The sequence below is a fragment of the Sus scrofa genome, chromosome 14 (genome assembly GCF_054392235.1).
Source record: "Sus scrofa isolate SSC_HxYL_T2T_F1_AM1 chromosome 14, Sscrofa_HxYL_maternal_Yorkshire_Landrace_v2.0, whole genome shotgun sequence".
Lineage (NCBI taxonomy): Eukaryota > Metazoa > Chordata > Mammalia > Artiodactyla > Suidae > Sus > Sus scrofa.
The window spans coordinates 79,474,536-79,487,161 of record NC_139396.1 but is presented as its reverse complement, the minus strand read 5'-3'; the positions used below and the strand labels follow the sequence as shown (position 1 = coordinate 79,487,161).

Here is a 12,626-nt window from a genome sequence, read left to right as displayed (position 1 = left end):
ATTTAATTTTTCCTAGCTGTCCTATGAATTAAGAATAATTATTTTTTAACTGCAAAACTATGAAATAGGAATAATTACTTTTTTCCATTTTTGTTAATGAAAATGCTGTGACTTAAAAGAGATTAACTTAGTAAATTCTATTAAGTGGCAAACTGGGGTTCATATCTGGAGTTTTCTAACTCCAGAACTGAGCTTACACATTTCTTAACTCTAAGAAGAATATATAACAGAATTTGAAAGGTATTTTATGTTTGGTTGGATATGGAAGGTCAGGGTAAAGACAATGTCAAGAAAAATTGCAGATTTCTAGCATGAGCGATTAGATGGGTGTCTTGCCTACCAAACTCCCAACTCCTCATTTCAAATACCAGGTGGTTCTTTAAAATATAATTTTCAAAAAGGCAAATTATAACTCTCTTGAAAATGTGAAGTGAACATGTATCAAAGATTTTATTCAGGAGTTCCCTTTGTGGCTCAGCAGTTAATAAGCATGCCTAGTATACATGAGGATTCAGGTTCAATCCCTGGCCTCGAGCTGTGGGGTTCCGGATCTGGCGTTGCTATGAGCTGTGGTGTACATCACAGACACAGCTTGGGTCCTGAGTTGCTATGGCTGTGGTGTAGGCCAGCAGTGTAGCTCCAATTTGACCCTTAGCCTGGGAACTTCCATATGCCGCAGGTGCAGCCCTAAAAAGCAGAAAATAAAAATAGAAATAAATTTTTAATTAAAAAAAGATTTTATTCAATTTTCTTTTTTTTCCTTTTTTTGGTCTTTTTAGAGCCATACTCATGGCATATGGAGGTTCCCAGACTAGGGGGTCAAATCAGAGCTGCAGCTGCTGGCCTAACCACAGCCACAGCCACGCCAGATCCAAGCCACATCCAAGCCACATCTGCAACCTACACCACAGCACACGGCAATGCCGGATCCTTAACCCATTGATAGAGGCCAGGGATTGAACTGTGTCCTCATGGATACTAGTCAGATTCTCTGAGTCACGACGGGAACTCCTGTTCAACTTATTAATTAATGAGGGAACCAGTTAAAATTGGTTCACATGAGAATTTGAGGAGCTAAGTATTAATGGTCAATTTAATAAAGAAATGTTAGCAGGATACTGCCAGGTTACACACAGACCTGGTTAATGCCCATAACCTTCAGGATATTCTTTTAACACCCAAACAGAAATCATTTGCATCATCACTACACAGAATCTACAAGTTAACCTCTGCCCCTCCTGAGTTGTAAAAATAGCCCAGTCAGTAGAAAGTCAGTCAGAGGTTAAGCTCAGTACTGCACTGAGTGAACACCCGGTAATTTCTTTTACCTGCCTCTTAAGTTTTCAGTAGTTTTTCTGACAGTTTACAGTCTTCCCAGACACTCTCCTCTGTCCTGTGGTGATATTCCTTTTCTTTCACGTATTCCCATAATTCTTGGCATGACGGCTCCCCTGTATTATATTTAAGTGATAGTACCCATCACGTGCAGGTACCTAGACGCCAAAATGCTTTTAACTGTAGGAGAGGGGAGTTTCCCTTGACCCTGGCTGGGTCTGAAAATTAAACTGACAAAGACAGATCAACAGGGGAAAGCCCCCAAATCTCTTAAATACACGTTTCTCTGACATGGGAGCCTGCGTAAGGAAATGACCCAAAGGCACAGGCCTGGATGTTTCCATGCTAGGTTGATGAAAAGTGGACAGTCGTGTAGAAATGTGATAGCTAAGGAGTACATGTTGGGGGAGCGTGTCCCAACCCCCACATAATGCACGTTTTCTGTTGTAATCACCACAGCTCCCCCGGCTCCACGAAGACTGGCTCAGAGCAGCTCCTTACTAGCTTGGGGTCCATCGTTTGTTGGTGACAGAACCAGGACTCCTTTAAACACAGGTGTCCCCTATTTCAGTTTTGTTTCATCTGTGTCAGACTGAAGGAAGCTAACTTTCTTCCCAAAAGAGTCGAGCTCTACAGGAACTCAGTAATATTTCCTTTCCTGGTGAGCGTGTGTGTGGTCTCACTGTGCCTAACGTACCATGAGTCTGAGTCATCACTCATGGACTTGAACCTGGATGGAAGATAAGTAAGAAGGGGGACAGTATTCCCAAGATAGACCATACTCTTCCTGTCTGGCAATTTCTGTATTTATTGCCCTTTGCAAAAGATGGGCTGCAAAAAGAACCTAAAATCATGGAATCTCAATTCTCTCTTTCTCTCTTTTTTTTTTTTCCCCCACATCCAACAGACTTCCAGCACAAAATCACGGTGCAGGCCTCCCCCAACCTGGATAAACGGAGGAGTTTGAACAGCAGCAGCTCCAGCCCGCCCAGTAGCCCCACCGTGATCCCACGACTCCGAGCTATACAGCGTAAGCTCTCTCCCCAAAACAGGGGCCCCTGGGTGGAATTCTGCAGCTGACTGACATGGATTCAGCTTCAGCAGACATGTTTTTATAGCTCATTCTTAAGCATGTGATGTTTTGTAGGTGTCACAACTATTTGGAAAGCAGAAGTTGGCCTTATGTTCCTTAGTCTTGTTTTCACAATAAATGATCTTTAGAGGCTGTACAGTGGATGATATGACCAGGCCACAGAGTAGAAAGTGAAATCGTATCTTGAGACATTTTGTTCAGTGCTTATATGCAAAGTTTGCATGACCTAATTATATCAGTAGCATATAATTTTGGAAAATGGAATTGGGATTTCAAGGCTACTTCCGTTTGTTTTGTTGTTTTGTAAAGAAAAAAAAAATCTCATTTTTGAGATTTAGCTTTAATTTGGTCTATATTGACCAACTTAATACAGATGGTCCCCCACTTATGATGGTTCAACTTAGGGTTTGTTTGTTTGTTTTATGATGGTACAAAAGTAGCAACCATACTTCAGATTTGGAGTTTTGATCTTTTCCTGGGCAGGTGACAGGCTGTCAGATCCTCTCATGATGCGGAGCAGGGACAGCCGCAGCCCCCAGTCAGCCCGTGATCACGAGGGGAAACTACCATACACTTACGACCCCTCTGTATCCACATCACCACTGTGTTTCTCACTTTCAGTACAGTATTCAAATGAATTACGTGTGGTAGTCGACTTGGTTATAAAGCGGCTTTGCCTTACAAGATTTTGTCTGACTACAGACAGTGTGCGTGTTCTGAGCACGTTTAGGGTGGGCTGGGCTGAGCCATGATGTTCACCAGGTCAGGTGTGCCACATACGTCTTCGGCTTAAGATATTTTCAACTTCTGATGGGTTATCAGGGTGTAACCCCACCAGAAGTCGAGGAAGATCTGTCCTTCAAAATACCATCTTTGTATTTTGGTTTAAGAGGATTCAGCCCAGTGCAAAAATACATCTACTGATTCCTCTGGCATCCTCCCTGGGTGAGAGTTTCAGTTAGACCCTGAATCAGAGTTTAGTGGAATGAGATAAAACTTGATTTTTTTTTCAAAAGTGAATCCATATAAACCCCAAAAGTAGTCTAAGCAAAAGAAGAATGCATTTAATATGTATGTGTGTGAGTAATCTGTAATCAGCCTAAGTTGTCATATCAAATAATTTACATTCTCTCTTTTCTCTACCAAACGTAATTCTCCACTGCTTATTATCTTTATTTAGAGGGAGATTTTTCAGAATATTTTCCATAATCAAGCCTGCAGTCCATTTCTCTTTTTTTTTGTTGTTGTTGTTCCCCTTTTGGTAGTGAAAACCTTGACACCAGTAGAGATTTTTTTTAAAGCTTCTGGGATACCAGTTTACTCACCATTAAAGGGAAGTAATCTAAATAAATGTATAATTCTAGAACTTAAAGTACTAACATTTAATATAACTAATTTCTCTTCCTGAGAATGCCCTTTTCAAAGGCAAGCTTTGTACCTTGCCTTTGCCTGGAAGGTGTAAGGGCTTCGTGAAAGGGACAAAAAAAAGGAGTTTCTGTTGTGGCTCAGTGGGTTAAGAACCCAACATAGTGTCCATGAGAATGCAGGTTCGATCCCTGGCCCTGGGTTAAGGATCCGGCATTGTCATAAGCTGCGGTGTAGGTCGCAGATGTGGCACAGATGTGTAGTGTAAGCCGGCAGCTGCAGCTCTGATTCGACCCCTAGCCCAGGAACTTCCATATGCCACGAGTGCGGTCCTAAAAAGACAAAAAAAAAAAAAACAAAAGACAAAAAAAAAAAAAAAAAAACACCTCATTTCCTTTGAATGTTGAGTCAGCTTCCATTGTATGAAGGTGTTGCCATCTAGCTGTTCTCCTCCTGAAGGACATCTGGGCTGCTTCCAGGTTATAATGTGGCAGTTGTGAATGTAGATGCTTTAAAGATTCATGTGTGGGGTTTCATGTGGACATCAGTTTCCACCTTCTTGGCACACACACCAAGGAGTGGGGTTGTTGGATTGTATGTTTATTTAGTTCTTTAAGAAACGGCCACAAAATAAAAGGTCCAATGGACATAAAGTGCTCAGAACAGTGTCTTACCATGGTCAGCGCCCTGCTTGAGTTGGCCATTGCTGTGATGGTCATCATTATTCTTATTCTGAAGTTCTTTGTGGCCTTGGGGGTTTCTGCCTGGTTCTGTCTCTTCCACATAAGTGTGTAGTTATTGTGAGGATCTGGCCTCACAGTAGGTCAGGTACGCATACACATGCATCTGATTCAGGGGATGGACTGCCTCTCACCAGGCGTCGTAGATGAGGTCTGGTATGTTGCCCTGGAGCAGCCACGGGGAAACATTGAGTAAACTTGAGTGAGAAAAACTGATGCTGAGAGCATTGTAAGAAGCAAAAAAAAAAAAAAAAAAAAAAAAATCTGGAATTAAGGGAAGGGGTAATTACACGCATTGAGCAGCATGGGAATCATTTCAGAGAAATCAAACAAAAAAAGATTATCCCAGACACAGTGGAAAGAATACCAGCGTAGGGTCTCTTGTAGAGTAGTGGGTTAAGGATCTGGTGTTGTTGGATCATATGGTAGCTCTGTATTTAGTTTTCTGAGATCCCTCCATAATGTTTTCCATAATGGTTGTACCAGTTTACATCCTGAAGTCTGGGTTTATTACCTTCTTCTCTGTATAGATGTGTGGATGTGCACGTGTATGCCTAAAGACTTAATTTTTTTTTTTTTTTTTTTGTCTTCTTAGGGCTGCACCTACAGCATATGGAGGTTCCCAGATTAGAGGGTCAAATCAGAGCTGCGGCTGCTGGCCTACACCACGGCCACAGCAGTGCGGGATTCAAACCACATCTGAGACCTATGCCATAGCTCATGGCAATGCCGGATCCATAATCCACTGGGCAAGGCCAGGGATCAAACCTGCAGCCTCATGGATGCTAGTCAGATTTGTTTCCACCAAGCCACAACGGGAATTCCTCATAAACATTTTTTAATATAAATGCATTATGTGAACTTTATATATTATTTCTCTCTAGTTTATTTTATGTGGATATTTTTATCCACTACAGATATGTCATAATGTTGTTTCAGAACCTCTGGTGTATGTCAGGGTTGTTTTCCGAGTAATAACAGCCACTCTCCCCAGTGATTCTCAAGGCAGCTGCTAGTTCACGGAGAGGCCAGAAGGCTGGCACATATGTGTGTCAGCAGCATGTGGCTCTTAGACATGGATAGAAACTCCCTGTGAGGCACCACAAGACGGGGGGGAACTTACTTATGTTCAGATTTTAACAGGTAATTGTAGTCGGTTATGATGACTGATGAAAAATTGGCTTAAATTCCAATTTTAAAATGTAACTTTGAAACTATACTTCAATAAAAAAAATTTAAAAATGCAGTACTCTGTAAATCAACTATACATTTAAAAAAAAAAAAAAAAGTACCTTCATTCCTTAGGTTCAAAACTTTGATTTGGTTAAAAAATTAGGTGCTAAGTGTGTTTTAAGTTAAGTGTTCAATGTCACTTTTTTTTTCCTCAAATAAAACAAAATCCTAACTGTCACATAATATTGACTTTTCTTCCCCCAGCATTTTGTTTTCTTCCTTTTTTAAATAAATATTTTTTTGGTTAAAGTATAGTTGATTTACGATGTTGTGGCAATTTCTGATGTACAGCAGAGTGCCCCAGGCATAACGTTAAATACATAGATGAATAAATAATCAACTTTTTACTGCTAATTTACCTTGAATGTGTGTCTTCTCGTTTACTCTACTTCTGTTGCTGTTACGATTAGAGAAAGAAGTTTGCCAGCGATAGGGTGAAGAAAGTCATTTCTTCTTTGTTTTCATGTTTCTTAATAGTTTACATGTTTTCAGAAGATAGTTTTACAGCTGATCTGATTCATTTTAACTTAAAAACTTTTTAACTGGTTAATGAGCAATGCTGTCTGTCTAGTGACCTCAGATGAAAGCAATAAAACTTGGGGAAGGAACACGGTCTGTCGACAAGAAGAATTTGAAGATGTAAAAAGGAATTTCAAGAAAAAGGGTTGTACCTGGGGACCAAATTCGATTCAAATGAAAGAGAGAGCTGATTGCAAAGAAAGGTGAGTGTGTGGCTTCTGGTGGCATTACAGTGTGTACTGAGACAAAGGGCAGTGTCTTTTTCTTTTTTTTTTTTTTTTTTAGGGTCACACTCATAGCATATGGAGGTTCCCAGGCTAGGGATCAAATTGGAGGTACAGTGTCAGCCTGCGCCACAGCCACAGCAACATAGGATCTGAGCTGCTTCTGTGACCTACACCACAGCTCATGGCAACGCTGGATCCTTAACCTACTGATCAAGGCCGGGGATCAAACCTGCAACCTCATGGTTACTAGTCAGATTTGTTTCTGCTGCGCCACAATGGGAACTCTAAGGGCACTGTCTTTTAAATATTTCAATGGCTGGGCTTAACTTTTTAAAAGCATTTAGAATAATGCAGAAATACCCGAATATGCATCTAACTTCCGAATGAGTTCATCATCCTCAGTTAACTATTATTAGTTAAGCAGTTAAAAAAAAGTCTGTCTCATGTTAAGGGTTTATTTGTATTCTGCTGAGTTCTTTTAAAACAGAGTACAAATGTTTTTCTTTAACGAAAAATATTGTTGGCCTGTATCCTCCAAAACCTAATTTGTGTGTCACGTGGTTCTATTATCTCAAAATAAAACATTTTTCTCTTCTAGAATAAGACCTCTCTCAGATGGCAACAGCCCTTGGTCAACTGTCTTAATAAAAAATCAGAAAACTGTGCCGTTGGCTTCTTTATTTGTGGACCAGCCAGGTAAATGTGCGTCGGGAAGTAGAATTTGTTTGAATTAGGAGTTCCCTTTGTGGCTCAGCGGTTAACAAACCCGACTAGGATCCATGGGGATGCAGGTTCGATCCCTGGCCTTGCTCAGTGGGTTAAGGATCCAGCATTGCCGTGAGCTGTGGTGTAGGTAACAGATGCAACTCGGATCCCGAGTGTGCTGTGGCCGTGGTGTAGGCCAGGAGCTATAGCTCCAATTCGACCCTTAACCTGGGAAACTCCATATGCTGGGGGTGCAGCCCTAAAAAGCAAAAAGAAAAAAGAAAGAATTTGTTTGAGTTAGACTTGGCCTCTGAGCATTCCAGGAACTTTGCTGTAACAATCTCTTACGTTGCTCAAGTAACGTAAGGAAAGTTAGCACTGCATGTAGTGGGTAGTCAGATCGCTGTGCTAAGCTCGGAAGTTACATTCTGTCCTATCAGCCTTCGTGGTGGAAAGTAATTAGGCTCCACATCATTTATTAGGAACTTGTTAACTCCTGTTCTTTACCAGAAAAAGTAGTATAATTAATTATATACAACCAATTAATTTAGCATAGGAGGTAGTAAGTATGAACATTTACAGGCACCCTGAAATTCTGCTGCGATTAAGGGGTAGTCTCCTGGCTATATTCCCACCCTGTGACCTGGTGAAATGCCATCAGCAGGTTATCTATGGAAAACTGCTGCTGGAGAGTTTTACATTGGAATCTCTAATTTAAATGATTCATGATTGTTTTCAACATTCAGTATTCCTATTTGATATTCAGATATTACAAGTTTGAGGAGATATGGAAATGGTTGGAAATTTTCAATGATTGTTTTCCTCAAAGAAAAGAAAATTGGGGAGTTCCTATTGTAGCTCAGCAGGTTAAGAACCCAACATAGTGTCCGTGAGGATGCAGGTTCCATCCCTGGCCTCCCTTAGTGGATTCGGTTTTGCTGCAAACTGTGGTGTAGGTCTCAGACTCCACTCAGATGTTGCGTTGCTGTGGCTGTGCCATAGGCCGGCAGCTGCAGCTCTGTTTCCACCCCTAGGCTGGGAACTTCCATATGCCTGCTACAGGTGTAGCCCTAAAAAAAATTTTTATTAAAACAAAAGGAAATTGGTCCTTATCCTTGACAGTTTAAGACAGCCCTGTGATATGATGGCCAAATGAAACATATTTTAGCAAAATATAACTTAAATTTATCATCTGAGCTATGCCCAGTTTTACAAGCACATGATCACTCACCACTCACATCTAGTTTTCTTCCTCTGTGTTATCACGAGCAGAAGATTTGAGCCTAAGTATCTCCATGAATACGTTCGGGTGCCCACAAGACAGGTGCTCTGAAATTCCTGGCACGTGCTTTCCGGTTGTCAGATGCATCCTTGTGTTCTTAATTTTTCTTGCCCATGAAGGCAAGAAATCCTCTCATTATACCCTGCAGTGCATCGTCAGACATCGTTTGAGGACTAACAAAGAAGAGTGAATAGTAATAAAACTGTCATTTCTGTAGGATGTGTTTCCTTATTTACAACTGTTTATCCAGAGAGAGGGATCCATCAGAGAAGTGCTTCTGCTTTTTTCCCCTTAATTTTTTTATTCTTTCTTAGACTCTGTCAATCCTACTAACAACTCCTCCCCTGGGGAGTCAGAGAAAGTAAAGTGATTTATAGTCATTTATCTGACCGACTCAGCTGGGTTTCCTTAAGTCAGCTCTTGAGTTCACTTGAGCAGTCAGTGAGTACAAGGCTTATACTCTCTGTCCTGCCTGAAGGTCCCCCTCAGGTTCCATCCATGTGGTCCCATCCTTCTGTGTGTCCAGGTCTCAGCCCAAGCGTTTCCTGGAAGCCCCTTCTGACGTGGTATCTCGCCGCATCCTTGTCTCGGCACCCATTTTCATGTATTCACAGCTCTCTCATCTGAAATTCTGCATGGACACTCATGATGTATGTGTTCTTTGTCACCTCCAAATTAGAATGTCAACTCCACAGTGGCCAAGCTTTTACCTGTTTTGTTCACCTCACCCCTCCCAGGGCCTGGCCTGTAGTGTCTGCTGAGTGCCTGTGCAAGTCCGAAGAGGACTCTTTGACCCGATGTGGATGGATATTGACTGTATTCACCTTGGTTTAGGGGCTGCAAATGCCTGCCCTCAATCATGGGAAGATGGGGAGAGATTATGACAATTCAGGGGAACGTATGTGGTACTTATCAGTAAAGGAAACATTCAGTGTACTTTGAAACCTGTGGCTTTTACTTATCAACAGCATTTACCCTCTTTTTTCTTTCTTTCTTTTTTCTTCCTTTTTCATTTTATGGCCTCACCTGTGGCCCTGCGGCATATAGAAGTTCCCAAACCAGGGACTGAGTCTAGCTGTAGCTGCAACAACACCTGATCCTTTAACCCACTGCGCTGGGCCGAGGATCAAACTTGCACCTCCATAGCAACCCAAGCCACTGCAGTCAGATTCTTAACCTACTGTGCCATGGTGGGACCTACAACCCTTTTTTTTAATAGCTTTTTTTAAATTTGGTCTCTTTTATTTTTTTTTATTTTTTATTTTTTTAGGGCCTCACCCATGGCATGTGGAGGATCCCAAGCTGAATCGGAGCTGCAGCTGCCATCCCACACCACAGCCACAGCAACATTGGATCCAAGCCATGTCTGCGACCTACACCACAGCTCACGCCAACGCCAGATCCTTAACCCACTGAGCGAGGCCAGGAATTGAGCCCCATCCTCATGGATACTAGTTGGGTTCTTAACCCACTGAGCCACAATGGGATCTCCTGTTTTACAGTGTGGTCTAAACAGATTTTCCTGTAAGATGGTACTAGCGTGTGTGTATTTATACCTCTCTTCAGGTGTTTGTGAAGAGACAAAGCTTGCCTCTGATGGACTGGAACACAGAAAACCAAAGCAGATAAAATCACTGAGTCAAGCCTATGTTGATCTACCTCTTTGGAAAGATGGCCAGAGAGAGAATCCGGTGGAAGTGGAAAGCTGGGAGGAGGGAGTCCCTGTAAGCCCTGCCACCGGGACTCCTCAGGGGACCCCCCCAAACAGCCTAAGCAGACCCTCCCAGAGGAAGAAGCTGGAGTCTGCTTTGTATGGCTGCACTGTGCTGCTGGCATCCGTGGCTCTGGGCCTGGATATCAGAGAGCTCGCCAAAGCACAGGCCACCGAAGAACCCCCCGCCAAGGAGGAAAAGAAGAAGCGCGAGGGAATCTTCCAGTGGGCTCCAAAGCCCCGCAGCGGCGCCAGCCCCGCCATGAGGCTGCCGACCTCGGGCGAGGGGGCCAGCAGCACCCCCTCACCCACCCTGCCCAGCGCTGTGGGCCTCCTGTCCATGCCTTCTCTCTCCACCAAGTGCCTGCTGCAGACGGATGGCGAAGATGCATTCGAGAGCAGCACACACACCCCTGGTGACCCCGACATGCCCACTCTAGCTCTTTGCCCTGGCTTTGGAGGGAGGGCTGAGGAGCCAGCCCCCGTGCCAGAACTGGAGGTCGGTCGCAGTGTGTGGGGAGACCTGCCTCCTTCCTTCGTAGAACAGGCTCATGGGGACGTGCCTTCTTCTGCTTCAAAAGAGAGAGCAGCACATCACCGCCGGACCATGTCTGATGGACGTGCTTTCCAGCCCCCAGGTAGGCTGCTTTAGGGGTTACAGGTACGAAACTGCACAGTAGAGGTTAGAATGAAAAAGCGTGTGGCCTATGATTGATTCTGTTTCCAGCAATTATATTTACAGATTTGTTCTCACTATTTACGTAGATCTTCAAATTTTACCTTACTCTTTTATTTGACTTTATCATTTGGATTCTGGAAAAAATACAATGAAATATCAGTAACATAAATACATAATAGCACATTAAAACAGAAATGTGGAGAATAACTGCCCATAGCCCCTTATGGTGGGAAGACAGTCATTTGCCTAAATCAGAACCAATAATTTAGTGGGAGAGCTGGGACTAAAAGTGGTTGTCTGAGGAGTACCCATTGTGGCTCAGTGACTAGTACCCTTGAGGATGCGGGTTCAATCCCTGCCTTGCTCAATGGGTTAAGGATCTAGCGTGGCCATGAGCTGTGGTGTAGGTCACAGATGTGGCTTGGATCCTGGGTTGCTATGGCTGTGGTGTAGGCCGGCAGCTGTAGCTCTCATCCAGCCTCTATCCTGGGAACATCTATATGCCACAGGTGAGGCCCTTTAAAAAAGCAAAAAAACCCTGATGGTCAGACCTCCCTTGGGGTACCACGTCTTCTGCATCAGCCAGCCTCACTGCCCAGTTTATGTTGAGATTTGAGATCAGGGGATGTAAAAACCAAGTGGACAGTAGGCGTTGTGTGGGATTTATGTCTTTTGTACATAAAGATAATTACAACTACCTCAGATATATGTCATGGGAATTAAGTGAGGTAATGTGTATGAAAAATGCTTTTTAGATTGTAAAATATTAAGCTATCATTGGTTATTAACATATGTTAAAACTGAAACTGCTTTCATTTGCTTTATCTTTTTCTTTGTCTCTTTAAGTGCTATACCCAGACAGGATTTTTTTTTTTCATATTTTTGTTCATGTCTCTAGATAAAATGGATTATTGCTTTTTTTTTTTGTCTTTTTGCCTTTTCTAGGGCCACTCCCATGGCATATGGAGGTTCCCAGGCTAGGGGTTGAATTGGAGCTGTAGCCACCGGCCTACACCAGATCCACAGCAACGCAGGATCTGAGCCGTGTCTGCGACCCACACCGCAGCTCACAGCAACGCCGGATCCGTAACCCACTGAGCAAGGCCAGGGATCTAACCCGCAACCTCATGGTTTCTAGTCGGATTTGTTAACCACTGAGCCACGACGGGAACTCCTTCTTGCTCTTTTATGAAGCAATAAAGTATTAGTAATTTTTAACTGTATGTGGTGAAATCCTAGCACAATCCAATAAGAAACTTTTTTTTTAATTTGAAGCCAATTACTAGAGTGCTAATAAGTCAGTTCTTCAAAACAAGGAAGGTATAACCTAAAAAGTAACCACTTTCATTAATTTTTTCAAATTGTCATCTGAAATTGTAGTCATATTCACCATCATTTTTAAGTCCTAATTTTAATCCAGTCTAATCATTTTGATGTCGATTCTGTTTACAAAACAATTGTAATGATCATTGTCCTGAGCATATGATGATGATGGAGCTCTTTATAGGCCCGATTTCCATAGTTTCAAGCAATCTTTCCAGTGTGGCAGTACTGTTTTGATGGTGTTTTTTTTGTTTTTTTTGTTTGTTTGTTTGTTTTTTGCCTTTTCTAGGGCCGCTTCCCGCAGCATATGGAGGTTCCCAGGCTAGGGGTCGAATCGGAGCTGTAGCTGCCAGCCTACGCCAGGAGCCACAGCAACGCGGGATCCGAGCTGCATCTGCGACCTACACCACAGCT

The 12,626-nt window shown here is 42.7% G+C and overlaps 1 protein-coding gene and 1 long non-coding RNA gene across 4 annotated transcripts in view; both read left to right on the top strand.

Annotated features, from left to right (window-relative positions):
* LOC146396806 (uncharacterized) overlaps positions 1–12,626 on the top strand; it is a 769,570-nt gene that overhangs the window by 589,107 nt on the left and 167,837 nt on the right. The window lies entirely within an intron of this gene.
* MAP3K21 (mitogen-activated protein kinase kinase kinase 21) overlaps positions 1–12,626 on the top strand; it is a 57,130-nt gene that overhangs the window by 41,087 nt on the left and 3,417 nt on the right. The window contains exons 6-9 of one of the 3 annotated variants that reach the window (XM_001928214.5): positions 2,243–2,365; positions 6,338–6,488; positions 7,111–7,208; positions 10,066–10,848. In XM_001928214.5, coding sequence (XP_001928249.2) covers positions 2,243–2,365; positions 6,338–6,488; positions 7,111–7,208; positions 10,066–10,848 — 1,155 coding nt within the window. Of the gene's footprint in view, positions 1–2,242; positions 3,649–4,075; positions 4,746–6,337; positions 6,489–7,110; positions 7,209–10,065; positions 10,849–12,626 lie in introns of those variants that run through there. The other 2 variants (XR_014827866.1, XR_014827867.1) reach the window with 2 other exon arrangements.